Source organism: Sinohyriopsis cumingii, chromosome 12, assembly GCF_028554795.1.
Source record: "Sinohyriopsis cumingii isolate HCF-2022 chromosome 12, ASM2855479v2, whole genome shotgun sequence".
NCBI lineage: Eukaryota > Metazoa > Mollusca > Bivalvia > Unionida > Unionidae > Sinohyriopsis > Sinohyriopsis cumingii.
Genome location: NC_142972.1, coordinates 47,051,673 through 47,072,576, shown reverse-complemented (window position 1 = coordinate 47,072,576; position 20,904 = coordinate 47,051,673). Strand labels below are relative to the sequence as shown.

General features: G+C 34.1%; 1 protein-coding gene and 1 pseudogene across 1 annotated transcript; one reads left to right on the top strand and one right to left on the bottom strand.

The window, feature by feature from the left end:
* Positions 1-10,052: 10,052 nt before the first annotated feature.
* LOC149786393 (uncharacterized) lies at positions 10,053-16,128 on the bottom strand. Its single transcript, XM_089976814.1, has 3 exons — positions 12,507-16,128; positions 12,032-12,173; positions 10,053-10,907 (listed from the first exon to the last, which is right to left on the bottom strand). The coding sequence occupies exons 2-3, from the start codon at positions 12,146-12,148 to the stop codon at positions 10,344-10,346; spliced, it is 681 nt and encodes a 226-aa protein (XP_089832940.1). The 5' UTR covers positions 12,149-12,173; positions 12,507-16,128; the 3' UTR covers positions 10,053-10,343.
* LOC149786394 (uncharacterized) lies at positions 10,958-12,008 on the top strand (annotated as a pseudogene).
* Positions 16,129-20,904: the final 4,776 nt, after the last annotated feature.

Below are 20,904 nucleotides of genomic sequence, written 5' to 3'. Positions count from 1 at the left end.
GCCAACCACAAGACTGATAAAACAATTTTTCAGCATTTGAACAAATTGCCATGTGTTTTTAAAGGAAATAATCGTGTCACGTGATTCATTAGTCACAGTCTGGTACCCTATTGTTTTTGTACATTTCTTTACACGAAGCAAGAGAAGCCAAAATGGCTTCAATATGTACCATTAATTAACATCACGCAGATTTGACCTCGCGGCTGTTAGGAGTTGCGATCTTGATTACTAATTATCAAAGGTGAACAAGCTTAACATCTTTCTAAGGGAAGCCATAAAAGCTATCAAACTATTTTCCTGCTTACTTGTGTATGTACAGCGACACTGCCACTTCTCAACTGTTACTGCTGTTCAATAATTGTAATCTTAACAATTATCAGAGTGATTCAACCGGACATCTCATAATAACACAGCAGTATGGCTAATTGGTTGACATGTACTTACCCTTTTGTATAGATTAAAATTTGAGTCTTTCTCGGCTTTATGGAATAAATGTGGCTTCTGGTGAGGCGTAAATTATATATTAACCATTAACCATAGTGGTACAGAAACGAAAACCTGACATCGGAAAACAGAAATCGGACAACTTAACACATGTTATGAATAAAATACTGGTTCAGGATACATATTAAAATAAAATGCGGCCGCTTGTGAGGGGTAAATTTTATATTATTGCACTAATATGCTGGCCGCTGGTCGCGTTAGCCGGGTGGCCTTTCATGAGGGGTACTTTTGAATACAAACTCGTCGGTGCCAACGAATTCCAGCCGTAAGGAGCGGGTGGCCGTTGGTGAGGGGGGCCGTTCAAGAGGGGGACTACTGTATACTGTTATGACTCCTAAATACTTAATCTCCATTGACATAACTGGTGAGTGCCTAGAGTGTCACATAGAAATTGAAGATGATCATTTATATTGACCTGTGGCAGTTTATATGATCTTGGCATCATTTGCTATTTTTATTTTGATGAACATTTAGCAAAAAACAGGTTATACTTATAAATGAAAATACGTTTAATAGAATGACAGTGGTTTAGTGTTTATCATGCTGGGCTTGTATTGTGAATGTGCAGGTTCAAATCCAGGTCAGACCAGGTTGGCCACTATGGTGTGTTAGTGGGCAAGACCCATTGCTCCAGTTGACTCAGTGCAAGATAACCTTTCATGTGTTGCCATTAAATATCAGCCAACATTAAACATGCTGATGACAGTGCCAAAATTTTTTATTTCTCATTAAAGGTTTTAGTACATTAGTCTTATGTGCAAAGTAATAGGCCTATTTCATACTTCATTCCGACCTTCCAGTACTGTAGTACACTAAATTTGTTTTCCACTGTTTAAGAGTGTCTGCAAAGATGGATATTGATAAAATATTTACAGCAACATACATGTAATTTGGTCTTTTGTTTTCTTGATGGTCACAGAAAACTTTATACATGGAATGAACAAGTCATTCAAGTGATGCCAAGTATTCATGTAATTCATTTTTTAGGTAACTAAGGCTTTTATTAAATGTATATATTATGCATGTTGTATTATTGTACATCAATGACCAGCAGATTCTTGATTTTTATTTAAAGTAATCAAAATTTTATTATGTCAGACTTTTAAACTGGGTGATGGTTTAGTAGAAATACCTTGTACATTGGATTAAATAGGTAAAGTTTCTTTTTGTGATATACAGATTTATGTGATAAAAATTTAAAATAAGGATCACTCAATAAATGTTTACTAATTAAATTTCATACATACATGTCTTTGTTATACCATTTTGATAATATGTATTTATGGTATGCCAATGTAGTGAACATGTTTTTCAGAACGTTTTAGCTATGTATGATTTGTTACATATACAGATAGAAAAATCATTTTTTAACAAATTATGTTTAATTTATTGATTTTTAATTGTTGTGCATCTCAGCTCATTAATAATGTTGAATGCATGCAATTATTCATGGAATTTAGATTAAATGAAAAAAATGAAGCTAATTTAAAGGTCTTTGCTATGAAGTACTGTAATGTTTTGTGGAATGAAATGTTATCAGATCATTTTAAAATAGCAATATACACCTCTCCCTCAATAACTCGCGCACATCAGGGTCCACAAACATAGACCGCACTATAAGCAAGGCGCGAGTTACAGAGGGACCTCCAAAAATTGAAAAAATCGCTTTGATAGTGAGAAAACCGGGGTGGGTGGGTGGTGTTAGGGAACTGGGCTTTTTAATGACTGAATCCTCATTTTACAATCACGTCGATAATGATTTTTAATAATGCACTTTTTCTAATGAAGTTGTTCGTTATTCTGTTTAAATAACATTTTTTTTCCTCAAAATATCCAACATATGAAAGATTGTTCCAGCTTGTTTGAACAACCATCACGTGTACGTGAAAAATCTGTGTATTACGTCATTGCTTTTTGTTTTCTTGATGAGTCTGGTTTCTGTAGTGGTATTTAATAGTATCTTGCCAAATCAGTAGTCCACAATTTGGGAACTAGACTAACTGTTGATACACCACCAAACATGCGACATTTATTTCGTGACACGTCTACGTCGAAACTCAATTTTTTATTGTTCAATTATTACAATGTTAATGTCATGATTTCATTGGAAGTAATAATGAAATTTCCTATCATCCCTGAGGATATCTCTAAATGCCAGTTCAAGAATTCTCTGAAACTCGCTTGCCCACAATGGTCTGTATCTGTGAAATCAAGCCCTTTATTTTACGAAGTATTCTTTTTGCTTTGCTGCCATGTTATCTTTGATCAGTTATGAAAGAGTCGGTTAATTTAAGGTAATTTCTGTTACATACACAATAACGTTTATTACAGTGTTCGATTGATCAAATGAAGTGAGTTCACCTGACATATGACCGAGGCCGCTAGATTTTAAGTTAGTCCAATTTTTGTGCCTTTTAACATTTCTTTTATTCCACCTCCTTTTTTTATATTCAAAAGACATCATTTACGTGATAATATAAAGGAGGCCAGCTTTTAATTCAGTGCAACAATACAACAAATACTTCCGCAAGTCAGTTATCAAACACAGTTGGCACTTAATTAGGTTCCCAGAGAAACGCTTGCTGACATAGCTGTTACAGTAGATTGACGCATTTTACATTTAATTACAAGAGGACACATTGCATTTTTGACGATTACACTTAAAAGGAACTAAAAGATGAAAATAGAACACAATTTTCAATTGAAAAAAAATTATTTAATTTATATTTATTTATTAAAGTACTACCTCCACTTGGCGTAAGTGACATTTTCATTGATCAAAATTTCCTAACATATCATTAATTGCGGTGTACTAGGAATGTCGTTTGGAAAGAAAATGTAAAAAATTGTATGAGTTATTTTTAAATTTGATATTTCATAGTGTTGATTAAAATTTCCAGCTCCTACCTACCGTTTTCAACGAAAAAATGAGCGATACCTCAAAGTTTCCGTTACCAATTTTGATCGCGATTTTCTTCAAGTTCAACAAATAGGGATAAATTTTTTGGGTATTTTTGGGTTTAAAAAATGGGATCCATGCCTGATACCGCATTATAAGCGGGTTTACGAGTTATCAGGGCATGAGTTATCGAGGGAGTGGTGTATATGACACTTTTAATGTTATCATAGCTCAGTATATAATAGCAACACACGATACCTATAAACCAAACAGAGAGAAAAGTGCTTATCCCAGCATCCCATGGTTGTGCATTATCATTTGATCACGTTTGGAAATATTATATGAACAAAATTTATATAGAGTAACACCAGTACACCGTATATACTTATAAGTTGAGTCTATTTGAAAACAACGAAGATCTTGATGAAGCCATAGCATGATGCACCTGCAGACCAGGGTATATGTTGTTTGTTCTACTGATTACTCTTGACAAACTGCACAGACCAGGATCTGCCAGTGCATTATTTGATGTAGGTCTGGGTCTGTGCAGTTTGGAGTTGGATTTGACTTATAAGCATGTACATATGGTAATTAAACATGTTAGAGAGTTATAATTTGTTTGAAACATATCTGTAGTGAATCCTGTCAAGATCAATATGTGAATAGCTGGCAAACTACAAACCACTATGTAAAAGTTTAATCAAGTATTCATTTATTTATTAAGGAATTTCATATTTATTTCACAAACCAGTACATTGTCTATTCTGCTAGTGTCATTAAGCAGTTCCAATTTACACATTAAAGAGTAAGTAGCATTGTTCAAACAAAGATGTTTTTGAAGGTGAGATTGCAAAAAGATTGGCTCTCTCTGATGTTTGTTGCATCCTCTTCCAGAAATGTACAACACCATGCTTGAACGGGAATCACATCATGCACTAATGAGATACTTACACATTGTCCAGTATAATGCTCAGACAAGGTGTTGTTTGAAAGTACGATTAAGGATAATTATTATGTCTGCCCTTTTTGTGAAAAACAAGACATGAGATCCATTTTTTCATCCGTCCCTCAAACTTTTATTTCTGCTCTGTAACTTTAAAGCCATTTGAGATGGAGGTGTCTTGTGTACCACATCATGGTCCTATCTTCAAGGTCAAGATCATGGGTTCTATTCCACTCTGCAATTTGAGAATTGTTGAGATTTAAAGCTTAAAAAGCTACTTCTTGTTTTGGGTTAATTCTGTCTTTAAGCACATGATAGTTATACATGGTGTCCAGATTATTTGGTGGAGGAAGAACCTGAGAAAATCTAGGAAGAACCACCAACCCATGGGTAGCTTCTGGCAAGCTTGAGATGTTGATCTGTAAGGTTGAGTGTCCTAAACCATTCAGCCACCCAGGGCCCTGAGATTAAAAGCTAAAAGTTGGCATACTTATACATCAATATTAGCAGTCATATTGATTACCACCAGATCAAGGACAATATTATCATTCACTTTTTTAAATTTACCATAATACTTTCCTTTTCTTTCTGTAAGATTAGAGCCATGTAAGTTAAAAGGATAAGACTTGTCCTATTTCTCATGTACCACATTCAGGATCCTTAGCTAATACTTTAGGCTTTCATATTTTCCCTTTGGCTTTTTTAACTTAGATGATTCAGTTGTATGAATGTAATTAAGCCTACTTGTACATCATCGCTAGAAGATGTGTTGCATTCCATATTTGGTGGCCCCAAGTGGTCTAAAGTGCCCACTTTTATGGATCACTGCCATCTCACCTCAGTCTGGGTGGGTTCAAGTATCAGGTTCGGCCAATGTTGATACATGAGAAAGCTTGCCAGTAGCTTCTTGTGGTTCGGTGGTTCTTTCAGGGGTTTTCCAGGGCTCTTCCTCCACCATTTATACTGGCTGCCATGTATAGCCTATCTTGTGCTGAAAAATGGCATTAATCCCTACAACAACAGCAACAAACATTCCATATTTAGGGTCTTATCTTCAAAGTCAGAGTCATATTTATATATTTCCGGGTGACTTTTGCTTCTGTTTTGTACCTTAAGAGCATTTTATGAAGTGATGAACTATAGCACACTTATGTTTCTCTAAATGATGTCATTTGATGTATCATAGGGTTTTATCATCAAGGCCAGGACTACACCAAGTCGTCACAGATCTTATCAAATTATTGTCACGATTTAGGACTATGCTAAGTTATCACAGATCTTGTCAAATTATAGTCATAATTTAGGGCTACACCAAGTCATCACAGATCATGTCAATTAGCATAATATTTCAGGACGACATAAAGTCATCACAGATCTTATCAAATTATTGTCACGATTTAGGACTGCTAAGTTATCACAGATCTTATCAAATTATTGTCACGATTTAGGACTATGCTAAGTTATCACAGATCTTGTCAAATTATAGTCATAATTTAGGGCATCACATCTCAGGATGACATGAAGTCATCACAGATCTTGTCCAATTATGGCCACAGTTCAGGATTACACTAAAGTTATCACAGATGTTGTAAAATTTTATAGTCATATTTCAGGACTACACTCAGTCATCACAGATCTTGTCAAATTATGGTCACAATTTAGGACTTCACTAAGTCATCACAGATCTTTTCAAATTATAGTCATGATTTAGGGCTACACCAAGTCATCACAGATCTTGTCAGTTATCATATTTCAGGACTACACAAAGTCATCACCGATCTTGTCAAATTATGGTCATAATTCAGGACTACACTCATTTCAGATCTTGTCAGATTATAGTCACAATTTAGGACTTCACTAAGTCATCACAGATGTTGTCAAATTATAGTCATGGTTTGGCAATTCTCATCATATTTCAGGACTACACTTAGTCATCACAGATCTTGGCGACTTATAGCCATGATTCATGATTACACTAAGTCATTTACTGAAGAGCATTTGCATACCTCTTTAATATTTTTCAATGATGGAAGGTCCTATTTAAAAAAGATGTGCATCAAAGTATGTTTTCCTCATCTTTGATGATTATTACTAGTCAATTTTCCATTGTTTATTATATCTTATCTATTACTATTGCTATTGAATAAGATTTGTATTTTCTGCTAGAGGACTTATAGACAATTGTGACTTAAATAAAATGTTTATTTTCTGCATTGGTTGTTTGTGAGATTTTTTTTAATGGTCATATTACCAAGACAAGACATTTTTATCCACAAAATTCTCATCAGATACCTGCGCAGACAATGTAATTAAAAGCAAGGAAACATTTTATGAAGTGTACTGCTGCTTACATTATGACATACAAACTGGTGTGCCAACATACAGGTAGACAAATATGCAGCTTTTGGATGGCTGCCTGCATCATCTATATGAACTTCATTTTGGCTCTTTCTCTGCTAACAGGAGCCATTGGACCATAATGACGTCTCAGAAAACAGGAGTCATTGGACCATAATGACTTCTCAAAAATACAGTAGCCATTGGACCATAATAATGTCTCCACAAGCAGGAGCCATTGGGCCATAATAATGTCTCCACAAACTGGAGCCATTGGGCCATAATAATGTCTCCACAAACTGGAGCCATTGGGCCATAATAATGTCTCCACAAACAGGAGCCATTGGGCCATAATAATGTCTCCACAAACAGGAGCCATTGGGCCATAATAATTTGAAAAAATGTTAGTCACAATAACACTTTAATTTTTCAATTCTTCAGAGGTTAACATTTGAATAATATAACTAATGATTTCACTCAAGATTTGTTGTTTCATGATTAAAGCAAATTATTCAACCTTACTAATTTTCTGTAAACAACACTGAATAGGAAAAACACTTATGTTTTCACTTCAGAACTGAGCATATGGTTTTTTTTATATATAAAAGAACCCTGCTTTGTAATTATGAGCCAAATACTATCTGTCATTTGAAACAATTAATCCCTGAGCTTATTAAAAAATGAAATCTTTGTAATATTCATATTTGTTATGTAATGATACAGCATGACAGTTGTGCTGTCTCTTGAAGTTTTCACACCAGTATGTATTTTATATTAACCATGTTGCAGTTTGGTTGAATCACAGAACATGTTGGTCAGTTAGTTTTTTAACGGCACTTTAAGCACATTTTTTGCATATCATGCAGAGGAAATTAGAACTAGCTGCCTTTCCAAGGACACACTAAATTACAAGTCAGACATGTTACCAACTGATCTGCTATGACTTCCCATTGTAGAATGAAGCATCAGTGAAATTTTTTGAGAGCCTTATGCTAAAGTTTGTTTTTAAGAAAATTAAATTACACAACAAAGGTAAATTAATTCTGTATGTTATGGACAGATCTTATTTTTAAAGTAACCAAGAGCTCAGAATAGAAACAAATCCAATACAAGGATATATACTTTGGTATAGGGCTCACACGTGTACCTTCAATTAAAAGATATTTAACCTATTATAACATCAAAAGAAAGGAACTTTGAGAGTATATTCTGTTAAAACTCTCTTATTACTGAATAAGAAACGTCAGCTTCAATGCTTGATAAAATCTATTTAGTGCAAGGAGAGAGGGAGCAAGAGACAATACACATTATATAATGTTATGTATATTATTTACCTTGTATTGTTTGTTAGTTTTTTATTCTTGATATGCTGTGGATAATTGTATGTCGGACTTGACCTTGTCCAAAAATCAAGTTCATTTTCTACCTGACCCAAATCATTGATTTTGATCTTGTAAATATATTTATCTCAATCTGAGTCCAGAACATTGGAAATTTCCCATGAAATGCCAGGTCGACCTGTTGGTTACTATATTTTAAATTATAATTTAGTAAAAGACCTTCTAATTATAACTAAGATCTTATCTTGTAAATATTTGGAACTTCTAGAATGAAATTTTCCATTTTTTTAAATATAGAAAATGCTAACTGTGACCAGAAGTCAAGTAGAAGACTGTATAATCTTGTTCATCTACAAACTATTAACTCATGCTGTGAGATCTGAGCAGAATCAGTTGTATTATTGTTGTGTCCAGTATTTCATTTGTGCACGAATTTATTTATTCAAATTATTTAATTGAAGTTTTTCTATGGAAATACAAAGTGCTCACAAATAACATTCTTGGAAATAGACTTGGATTTATAGTGAAATACATAGATCCAACCTGTCAATAAAATCCACAAATATTGACCAATTGGATAAGAGTGTCCGGTGCTACATTAATATCTGCCATGTTTTACCCACAAACAAACATTATGTTAGAATACAGCTGCATTACAGATTTTTATGATATTGACAAAATGGTGCTTTGATGTGCATGGGAAACGTCCAGTACAGATGAGATTTATCAGAAAGGTTGGAAGGAGGTCATTTTATACATTTTCTGACTCCAAAACGTGATTTGGAGAAGGTGAAACAATGGAACAAAGCGTGTGGTCGACTACACAAACAGCTTAATATTGCCAGAATAAACCAACACAAGGCCATTTCTTAAAGGTAATTCAATTTAGATTTCACTATGGTAAATAAGTGTATGTAGTATTCTAGAAAGTAATGTTAAAAAATAGAAAAATATCTAATCCACATTTCGTAAGGCTGTTTTATATAATTGTTGTTGTTACTCATGGGTTAACTATATTTTTTAAGTACATCATAGGCTATACATGGTGGCCAGGTTTATCTGGTGGATGAAAAATCTGGGAAGAATCACAGACTCATGGGAAGCTACTAAAAAGCCGTTTCACATATCCACATTTGCCGACCCCAAGATCGGAACCTATGTGGAAATAGGTGAGATGGCAGTGACCAGTAAAGGTGAGAGTCTTTGACCACTTGGGCATCCACGTCACCCTGAAATATTAGTGCTTTGATTATAAATATACGTTTATTCCATACCAACCCTCTTGATATTTGTATCTTGTATTGAAAGGAATTAACAACAGGTTAATCGGGTCATTGTCAGTGCATGTATAATGAAGCATATATTTATTTTATGACTAGGTCATGAATAAGAATAAGAATTCTTTATTTCCATACATCTAAATTAAAAATATAAAATGTTTCTTTGCAATCTTAATATAAAATGTCAGATTTACTTGGCTTTTTTGATTTTCATATAATGCATTGTTTTGTAAACATACATATTTTTCAGCACTTTGGAGGAAATGGACCAAGTGAGAATTACTCAGACCCCATTCAAGTCTATGGTTCACGTACTATGCCAGTACTATGCCAGCAATAAATCTTCCAATGAAGAGAGCTTCTTCACAACAAAATGAAAACAGTCAACTTGAACGCAATTTGGAAGAAAATACAACTATGTAAGGGCCAAGTAACTCACAGAATATGTCTAGCTTTGTTAATCTTTTACATATGAAATTTAACAAGTTTAATTTCAGAATAAAGTCAGACATTAATCGTAAAGTAAATATGCAAAGCTAGCAAGTTAATGAATGGATACTGTTTGAAAAGTGTTTCATTTATATTGCTTATACTTCACAATCAATTAAAAAATACACACACACACACACACACACACACACACACACACATATATATATATATATATATATATATATATATATATATATGCACACACACATATATATATATACAAATATGAAAACTACTTGTTGACTAACATCATCGTGCATAAGTAATTATTTCGTACAGATTGATATGAATTGTGAGTCAGGTGTGTCTTCACAGACTGAAAACCCATGTTAGTATTTTAATCACTTATTCTGAAGACTGCAGATATGGAATTACATAATCTCTGTAAAATTCAGCTAACATTTGTAACATTGAAGTCATAAATGGAATGTCTGGTTTAATTCTTTCCACATACATATCCTCCTGCGTGTACACAATGAATTAAAAAAAGTCACAACCTGTAACCATAAGTTGGCCTTGAATCTGTGCAAAGTAACCATGTATTTTCTTTAATGATACATGCTCATCCTTCTGTAAATAGAAATCTGTATATCACTGCATGCTTTTTCAATGGTCATTTTTCTAGCTGAAAAGGGACATTTAATTTCGACAATTCCACATACTCCATTGTCACATAGTTTCCCATCAGGCAAAGTACCCAAAAATGAAAAGTCATTATTAGTCACAAAACCACATTCATGGAAATGCCTAGAAGGATACAATTCAAGATATTTTTCTTTAGTAGTTTTCTTGTGTCTTTTACCATATTCAAGAGCTATGGCTTTCACATCAGTTTTTGAAAATAAACTGTTAATACATTTTTCACTGGGTTTAGATTTCCTTGATATTACTTTTCCAAAATTAGATGCTGTAAGTCTGTTTTTTCTCTCATGAAACCAGTGATCCAATAAGGCCTGATTTCTTGTCTGTACCTCAGTGTCACATAGATTTATGCAGTTTGTGTTCTCATTGAGCGGTTTGAACTCATTTGGTAAACACACTGGAGAAGCCCTTGTCACAGGTGTATTACCACAGTCTTGAGTTATCTGTGTAGTTTCTCTCAGGTACTTTGTCTGAAATGAAGAAAAGAAATACTTTTCTTATTTTTTCAGGGATATCAGCAATGGATATGTTAGCAGTTGCAGCTGAGAATCAGGATATAAGGCTCAAATTGTCAAAAAAGTTCAAGAGAGATACAAGAGCTCAAACTTAAAGTATTATCAAAAGATAATAAAATTCAACATCTGAAGAAAACAATTGCCAAGAAACAAACATTGAGTGTTGCAGTTGTGAAGTATAAAGAAAACACACAGAAAAATTTGTTTAAATGCTATACAGGAATCACATACAGTACATAAGATTTGTAGCTTTATTGGCCTTTCTAGCCCCTTTAGGGTGTCCAGTCAAATATGGACCAGGACGAAGGGATACAAAAAGCCAGGAAGATGGACTGTTTTTAACAATATGTAGGCTTAGGCATGGTTTTGGTTTAAAAGATTTGGTCACACGGTTTGGGCTCATCAGTCAGCTAGTGTTGTGTTTAACACATGGTTCGATCTTTTGTATTTAAAACTTGGTCAGCTTTCAATTTGGCCACAAAGAGATAGTATAATAAAAAACATGCCATCTGAATATAGGAAAGATTTTTCCACTACCATTATTATTATAGATGGAAATGAAGTTAGAACTCAGATTGCACTTTGCCTACAGAGCCAGTTAATGAGTGATGATAAATCTGCAACAACTCTAAAGGGGTTGATAGGTTGTGATCCTAATGGTTGTGTAATGTTTGTTTCAGAATTATTTACAGGATCAATTTTGGATAAATCTCTTACAGAACAATCTGTTTTTTTTTAAAGCTATATTAAAGAAGGAGATGCCATATTGGTAGACAAAGGTTTTAACATTGCAAAAGAAATAAATGAACTTGGTTTGAAAATAAACATTCCACCATTTGCATGGGCAAGTAAGTGAATGACAGCTTCTAAGACACTTTTGACTAACAAAATTACCGAACATAGGGTACATATAGAACGTCTCATATATAAAGTTAAACGTACAAACTTTTATCACACTGTATTTCTACATCTTTGTTTTAAAAGGCCAACAAGATATGGACAGTGTGTTGTCTTCTAACACTTTTTCAAGATGTATTTGTTACAGATAAACACTGAATATACTAATGATTAGATAGTACCTGATATGATAATATTGACCTGATCTGCATGTCTCCTAGAGGTGTTGATACTTTAGGAATGTTTGGTGCAGTTCTGCTCTCTAGGGGTGTTCCCTTCTGACTAGAGAGATGAGACATGTCCTTTCAACCCACTTTCGGTAATCTAAATGTAAAAGAAATGTAATAAAATAATCATGTTAAACAATGTTGTTTCTGTGTTTACTTCATATCAGTGTCTATAATTTTTGCACATATTCTCAACGTACACCTTATTACTTGTTCTATTTGATGACTATGTATACATGAATATTTCTATTACATATCAATTCAAGAATGTTGCATCAGCATGATGAATAAAACCAAAGTATTAAAGCTATATTATTTTTTGTGTTTATTTTAATCTGGAAGTAATAAATAGTTAACTCTATGTTCCATCTACAGTAAGATTTTAAACAAGTATTTCTTTTGGTAAATAATTTGTATTTTAAATTTATACTTTTTGTTTATGTCTGTCTGGCAAACCACTGGCTTCCTTTTCCTACTCTCTGTCAGTCTAGCAACCACAACATGGTTAAGTGGCACTGGTTTTTTTTTTGATCCTCTTGGCACATGCCATTGCTGAGGTAAGCTTGTGAAGCTCAACTGGTCAGGAACAGTGGTGAAGTTATGTAGTTTGAAACCCTGTAGGGACTTAATTAGCCCTACTATATGGGAGCAATGCACACTGACCCTGCAACAATACATATTTCAGATATCATACACATTAATTAGTAAAATAAATGTTATTGGTGCATATATCTGAAACATACTGCTTATACCACTCTGAAATGCCAGAGGATGTGTTTATACATTATTTATTAGATTTCCAAACAACATGTGTCAAAGTTACAGTTTTATTAACTGCAATTAGTAAATCCTCCCAATGACATAAATAAATATAAAATATTTCAGATACTGTGTTTTTTGTTTGTCTTTAGTGCTGCTGCCTGAGATTCCTGACATATGGGAGCTTAGTATTCTAGTATACTGTATGTCAGCATGGTCATGTAAGTGAATTTACTCATCTGAAAATAAATATGAATTTTTCTAAAAATGAATAGTAATATAGTGTATGCAAAGTCTATTCAGTCCCAACTAATGAAGACTTTGCACCTTAAATGTCATCAAAAAAATTCCAGAGGCCATCCATATATGACATACAATGAGAGGGATCAAACAAGTATGATGATGGGGGTTGGGGTATTTTAAACAAAATGTGATGTCACAAAACCAACACCAGCAACATCTACCAGAGAAATAATTTAAAATGCAGTGTCATATTGTTTTTCTAATGCAAAGAGATTTCAAGCCAGTTTTAATTTTGACAATTTTTATTGGTTGGTGGTGTCAAAGCTTTGTGACATCATATGAATGGGATGAGTTTTTGTGATAGGGGCCTGGGGCAGGGTACAAAAAGATCTGCCCAAATTACATGACATCATATATGGGTGACTTCAGACTAAATATTGATCACTGTGGACAAAGGTGGCCAGGTACTAAATTGGGTCAAGAGAAAAGAATCTTAAGTGAAATCAACAGCTAACATGATAATATGATTTTTATTTTTAACAGCTGCATCTTTCATTGTCAGATTATAGCACGCTAAAACCTTTAGGTTGACCCCATCCAAATATATCTATTTACTTAATTTAACGTTTGTTTTTGCCGAATGTATTTCTCAAACAGTGTGTATATAATGACTTTCTAAAGGAATAGGGATGTATGAGGATCCAAATAAAGTAAATATTCACCAATTTAAAGTATGTGCAATCAAATTGTAAAAAGTAACACACATTACTGAAATAGTTGGTACCTAATGCCTACATGACTTGTATGACTTATACTATAACAGTTGCCATTACTTCAGGGTATTAAACTGTTCAAACATTAAAAATAGTTTGTAAAAAATACAAAACATTAAATCTTACCCTGCATTACATGAACAGTATGCATCTTCACACTTTTCCTCTATAATTTTAGATGTGTAAATGGTGCAAATACTGGTTCTTCTTCATAGATGGCCAGCATCTCACTTCTACGCGAATCTTATTTTCAAACTCCAAAACTTTGATCTCATGTATATGTCCTTGCATAAAGTAGTTCAAACCCTTCTGCAACACTTTACTGGAAAGTTTCTCTTCATCAGGCAGGTATTTAAGTGAAATGTTATCGGGAATACGCAGGAGAGAATCTGACATGGTGCCTGTATTCTGTGATGATTAAACCATTTTAATGGGAAGCTTGGGGTTCACAGTAACAGTCTATTAGGGGCTGAGGCTTATCTACTCATTTTGGATCTATGCAGTACAAATAATGATATATTCTTGGACTGTATTATTGTGATTCAACAAAAGACTGTTGGCACATCACCATGACACAGGCCACCACAGGCACATCAGCACTTCCAATGTTGGACTTATTTTGGAATACCACTAAACTTTATTCAGAACTTTAATCATTAGGACTTGTTCTGGAAATTCTAGGATTATTTGGGATTTATTTCTCAATACTGTAAGTTCTTTTACATTTTTCACTTTGTTTTCAAGAAAAATATGTTATTTGTTGAATTTTACAAAGCTTCTTGCTTCTCACTCTTTTATATTACTTATTTTAAAACCATAGAGTGGTCATAATAAGTGAAAGCTTTCATGTAGATATTGTGTCACAGCTGACAACATATGATCAAACAACTCTCCTGAAATAATATTTAATAAATTTAGTGTTGTAGGTACAATTGAAGGGATTTAACTGTTTCCAATTGTTCTAATCTAGCAAAATGTATTGATTAGAATGCACATTTTAAAAAATTTACTGCTTCTGTAGTCTAAAGCATACAAGCAAATTATTAACAGCATACTCACCCCTATACATCAATCTGCTGTTGTTGTTGTTGTTGTTGTTTTGGGGCTTAACGCCATTTTTCAGCACACGATAGGCTATACATGGCGGCCAGTATTAATGGTGGAGGAAGAACCCGGGAAAACCCCGGAAAGAACCACCGACCCACGAGAAGCTACTGGCAAGCTTTCTCACATACCCACATTGGCTGAACATCAATCTGCTGTGGATGTACTGTTAAGCCTTGGTTTCACAGGATGAGTTCAAGTTTTGTAGTTAGTGTTGATAGCTCATATATCCTTATGTATATTAATACATGGTTATTACATTACTTAGCATAAACTTTCGAATTTGAAACTAGTGATGATATTAGAGACAAGGTAGCAGATTAATTGGCTTTAATTAGCAGCAGTAACCAATATGAATAGTTTTAAATGAAATAGATATTTTACACTTAAACTTTGATCATTCTTGCCAGCCCTCCATACCTAAACTCATTTACTGCACTCTAATATTTTGTTGCAAATACTGAAATTGAATCTGTTCATAAGTATAGGTAACGTAAACAAATCATTTTCCCAGACAAGTCATTATTGAGAAATGAAAGTTTTAGTTTCACATAAGAAAAATATTTCTATATCAGATATGCTGAACACAGAAATATGATATCATGATATCTTCTATGACAACAGCTAGTTCGATTGATAAGAGGGCAGCATTTTTATCAGGGGGAATAGTTTAGCAAAGATGGCAATAAAACATCTAGTCAGACTAAAGAACATGTTGTAAATGATGGTACATGACTCAAAACTGGTCCAGATCTTGACTTGTCTTGTTAATGGATGACGCATTTGATGAATGCACCTATATGCATGTGACCTATTTCTTCTAGGGTGTGTTCTGCATCTACCAATCAGATTCTAGGAGGATGTGTGGTTACTTTCTGTGTATTGCAACACCCTGTGCTATATCGAAACAGACTAGAGTTTAGGATTTAAATAATTTCATGAATAATAAAGGTGAGATAGAACATGCCTTCAGCATAGCAGAGTGACTGTTATATCAACAGTGTTCTTCACATTATCAACTTCCGATAAAAAAGAAAAGATTCCTTCATCTAAATGCTAAAAATATCATAATACACCATATTATGGTGAAATTAATTAGGTCAGTTCATTTCTGTGTGGACCGCTGAGGTGGCCTAGTGGTTAGAGCGTCCGCCTCGGATGCAGGAGGTTGTGGGTTCAATCCCCAGCAGAGTCGTACCAAAGACTTACAAAAATGGTACTAACAGCTGCCTCGCTTGGCGCTCAGCATTAAGAGGTTAGTGTTATGTATATTTGAATTAATTATATCTGATTTAATATATATTCATTTCAATTTGTCAGTTTTAAATTTTGTTATTTTTCATTGCATGATATGTAATGTAAATTTATTCACTTGAGATGATATTTTGTTTTAGAAAATAGTTTGACCTTGACTGTTAGTTTATAAACACCAGGTGTTGATCTAAATCCTGACTTTGTTTCAAAATTTGTTGCAACCCTTGTAAACAAGTTCTATTTTATTTTAAAATGATTGGTTGTTTCCAAGGTTATGATGGGACCTTGTCTTTAAGATATAAACAATTTTTTTAATTTATTATTTCATAGAGTAAAAATGAATGGTTTTCATCATTGTCACACTGGGCAAATGTGAGCTGTACCAAGTACTTGCTTCTATAAACTGCTAGAAGATGATCACGTGACCCTTGTTTACGTTTTAGAAAGCCCATATAACCCATGTTTAGGAGAATTAATCGGTAGAAGCTGGGCTGTTAAACTGTTGTATGTTATGCTGTTTGGAGTTATTTCAAATTACATGGATTCGAAAGGATTAATTCCATTAATTTTCTGGAAAATACGTGTGCTCGTGTAATATTGTGGAACAAGGACAGTTTTCTTTTATATATAATAATGTATTGAGCTATCAGAAACCGGAGTGATAATTTTTATTTCTACAAGGAACTGTAGACCTCAACACTACGGATTGCAGCATACGTATTCGTCTTCCATCTTGGATTCTTCGTCGGGAGTAGAACATGAAATTAGTAGAACCTTTTGTTATTAGGACTACTAAAATTTTATTCTCGGATTATTTTTGGATTTGACTCTATAAAACCGTAAGTTCATATTTTTTCTCTCATTTTTACAGACTTTTTCCAGGGAAATAAATTATTGTATTTTTCAAAGATTGTTGTTTTCACTCTTTCTTGTTTTAGTGTTTCCTCGAGCCTAAACAAGTGACATAAGAAATTCGGGGCTCGTCCGGGATAATCTTGAACTTTGGATAGAATATTTCAGAAATTTTGATTTTTGAAATCTGAATTCTCCATGTTTTTGAAATCTCAGTGAAACTGGCAGGCGTTTTCTAAAATGCCATCAAAAGTAGAAATCTTTCTTGCAAATCCTACCCAGGAACAATTAGATCTTTTCAAAAAAAGATCATTTGATTCAACTTGCCAGAAAATACGATCTTTCTGAAGTTAAGGCTTCCTTAACGAAACAGGAAATAAGAAATATTTTGGTTCATGATTTGGTAGAAAAGAATGCTTTGGATAAAAGTGATTTGGCTTCAGTCAGTACGTCTATATACGACTCTGACATTAAAATGAAGGAATTAGAATTAAAATACAAGATGGAATTGGAGCTGAGTTAGCTGGAGCTTCAGACCGAAGAAAGAGAAAAACAAATGCATTTACAAGCAGAAGAAAGACAAATGCAATTACAAAACAAACAAATGCAGTTACATTATGAGAAAGAGGAGAGAGACAGACAGACAGGAAAGAGAGAAAGAAAAACAAATGCATTTACAAGCAGAAGAAAATGAGAAAGAAAGACATGCAGTTACAAAAAGAACAAATGCATTTACAAGCGGACGAAAGAGAGAAAGCGAGGGAATATCAATGTAAAATGAAATAATTGAAACTGACAATTGAAAAGCACATTCATACTTCAAATCCAAATGTAAGTTTTGATCTTGCAAAGAATATTAGATTAGTGCCCCCTTTCAGAGAAAATGAAGTAGACAAATGCTTTACTCGTTTTAAAATAGTTGCTGAAAATTTGAAGTGGCAAGGGAGCATTGGACTCACTGTCAGTTCACCAAAGTGGTAACTATAAGGTGGTTAAAGAATGCATCCTAAGGGGTTTTGAGTTAATTCGGCAAAATTTCAGAAAGTATGGGAAAGAAGCTGGACAAACTCATGTAGAAATTGCTAGAGAAAAAGATCAGTTATTTGATAGATGGTGCTTAGCCAAGAAAGTTGAACGAGATTATGAAAGTCTCAAACAACTTGTATTGCTTGAAGATTTCAAAAACTGTATCCATAGTGACATTAAGTTTTATCTTGACGAGCATCAGGTTGAAACCTTGGCAAATGCTGCTCGTGCTGCTGATGAGTATTCTTTAACTCATAAAATTCCATTTGGAAATAAGACTTCTACTCAACAGTCTTTTGGCAGAAAAGTATTTCAGCCTAATACAAGCCCTTCTAAAACTCAAACTGGCACAAGTTCTAAAAATCAAACTTCGGAGAAGCTTGATTCAAGATCCTTGCCTCTTCCTACGTGTACCTATTGCAAGAAAAAAGGCACGTTATTTCTGATTGCTACAAATTGAAAAATAGGCATCAGAATCAAGACAGACCTAATCCAAATGCTCTTATTTCTAAGAGGTCAAAGTCACGGTCATGTATTGAAAGCAATACATTTGTTGGGTCTAACAAACCCCAGTTTGATTTGATTATGGAGAATTATGAACCATTCATATCGAAGGGTTCTATATCACTCTTGGGTGATTCGGCCAATCCTATCCCTATTAAAATTTTTAGGGACACAGGAGCTTCTCAGTGTCTTTTATTGTCGGGGACTTTGTGCATTTTTCTGAGAAGTCTTCTTCTAATGAGAGTGTTCTTATTCGGGAAGTAGAGTGCGGCTTTGTTAATGTTCCTCTCCATCGTGTAAATTTGTCATCAGACTTAGTTTCAGGACCCGTGACAGTTAAAATGGTCTCTGTGTTAGCCGTTGATGGCATTCAATTATTAGTAGGCAACGACCTAGTTGGAGACAAGGTTGTAGTTAATCGACTTGTAACTGACAAGCCTTGCTTGGATCAGAAAGTCGGTCCATTTGAAAAAGAATTCCGTGATGTTTTTCCAACTTGTGCAGTTACCAAAGCAATAGAACAGAAAGCTCTTGAGAATGATGTTGATAAGGAAAGTATTCCTTTAGCTGACACATGTATTGGTCAAGCTTTTGTTGAGGTCACTTTCACTCCTTGTTTGGATCACTCAGAAGGTACTGATCAGAGTGATCCTCTTTTAACGACTAGTTCTCTTGATTCTAATCAGGGTGATAAACGACAATCACTTGCCGTTGAACAGGAAAAAGATTCTGAGATCTCCTGTTTGTTTCAGAAGGCCATTAGTGAAACTGAAGTTACTGAAGTTCCTGTCTGTTATTTCATTCCAAATGGAATTCTTATGAGAAAATGGAGACCGTCCGGGGTACCTGCTGAAGACGAATGGTCAGGGAACTATCAAATTGTAGTTCCAAAGCCTTACAGACAGGAAATACTTAGTCTGGCCCATGAAACTCCATTTTTAGCTGGTTGTTTGCCAAAAATCAATAGTGATGTTGGTAAATACTGTAGATCTTGTCATATCTGTCAAATGGTAGGAAAACCAATTCAGAAAATTCCCAAAGCTCATCTGCATCCTATTCCTGCTTGTGACGTTCAGTTCAGTAGAATTATGGTAGATTGTGTTGGTCCCTTACCTAAGACCAAGTCATATAACCAATACCTGTTGACCATTATGTGTGTATCAACAAGGTTTCCATAGGAAATTCCATTGAGGCGTATAAAATCTAAAACAATAGTAAAAACTTTGATAGAATCTTTGACTCACTTTGGCCATTCTAACTCTATCTAAATAAATTATAGGAGTAGCATTATATTGAAAGAGATAGCCAGGTTAAACATGCAATTAATTTAGTTGTACCTGTCCCACTCAGTGAAGATTTAAGTGAAGGAATATCATCGGATTTTACTGACATTGGAGTGACAAATCTTCGGAATTCAGTAATTACGAAAGATCTAGATCAGAAACTTTCACATTTACAAGAGCAAGAAAGAAATTAACTTAAATAGTTATTATTTGAATATGATCATTTATTTCCAGATGTTCCTACAAGGACAAACAAAATTTTCCATGACGTTGAAATTGTAAATCCCAAACCTATCAAACAACACCCGTACAGGATGAACCCTCTCAAAAAGGAATACCTGAAAAAGGAAATTGAATATTTGCTGGAGAATGATTTTATAGAGCCCACTAAAAGTGACTGGAGTTCACTAAAAGTGACTGGAGTTCACCATGCATACTTGTTCCAAAACCAGATAAAACTTTCCATATGTGTACTGATTATAGGAGGTGAATAGTGTGACAAAAACAGATTCATTCTCATTACCAGGAATGTATTTTTTGATAATAGGTGTGTTGATAAATTTATCATTATAAAAATATGGACCATCTAGCTTAATATCTCATATCTTAAAACCCTTAAAACCCTAATGCAAACTACAAATTCTCCATCACAAATTTTACATGTTCATCGCTCCTTCGGAATGCTCACAGAGCTTTCGAAGATCTGCCAAAGTTATTTCCCTTAACGCACTAGAAGCAATGCAACGCATTGTTACTGCAGATCAAATGAGATACATCTGCAATGTGTTTAAGTATAATTATATCGTAAACACAAGATGCTATGATCTAACTTTAATTCTAAGTAATAAGCCAGAAATTATTCCTTGGTGCAAATGTAAGACTCGAGACACCGCCTAATTATGCTTTTGTCACTACTCTACAAGGAATACATTATAATTATCGGAAACTTTTAATTCCAGTGATTAGTTTATATTGAAGAAGTTCCCTATTTACATGCAACGATGAACTCGAGCCGCCGTGTTATTAATGC

Coding starts and splice junctions, on each gene's coding strand:
- LOC149786393 (XM_089976814.1), bottom strand. CDS start 12,148: ATGTCTCATCTCTCTAGTCAGAAGGGAACACCCCTAGAGAGCAGAACT. Junction 10,908..12,031: donor GGTCAATATTATCATATCAG/GTACTATCTAAT, acceptor TCTTCATTTCAG/ACAAAGTACCTGAGAGAAAC.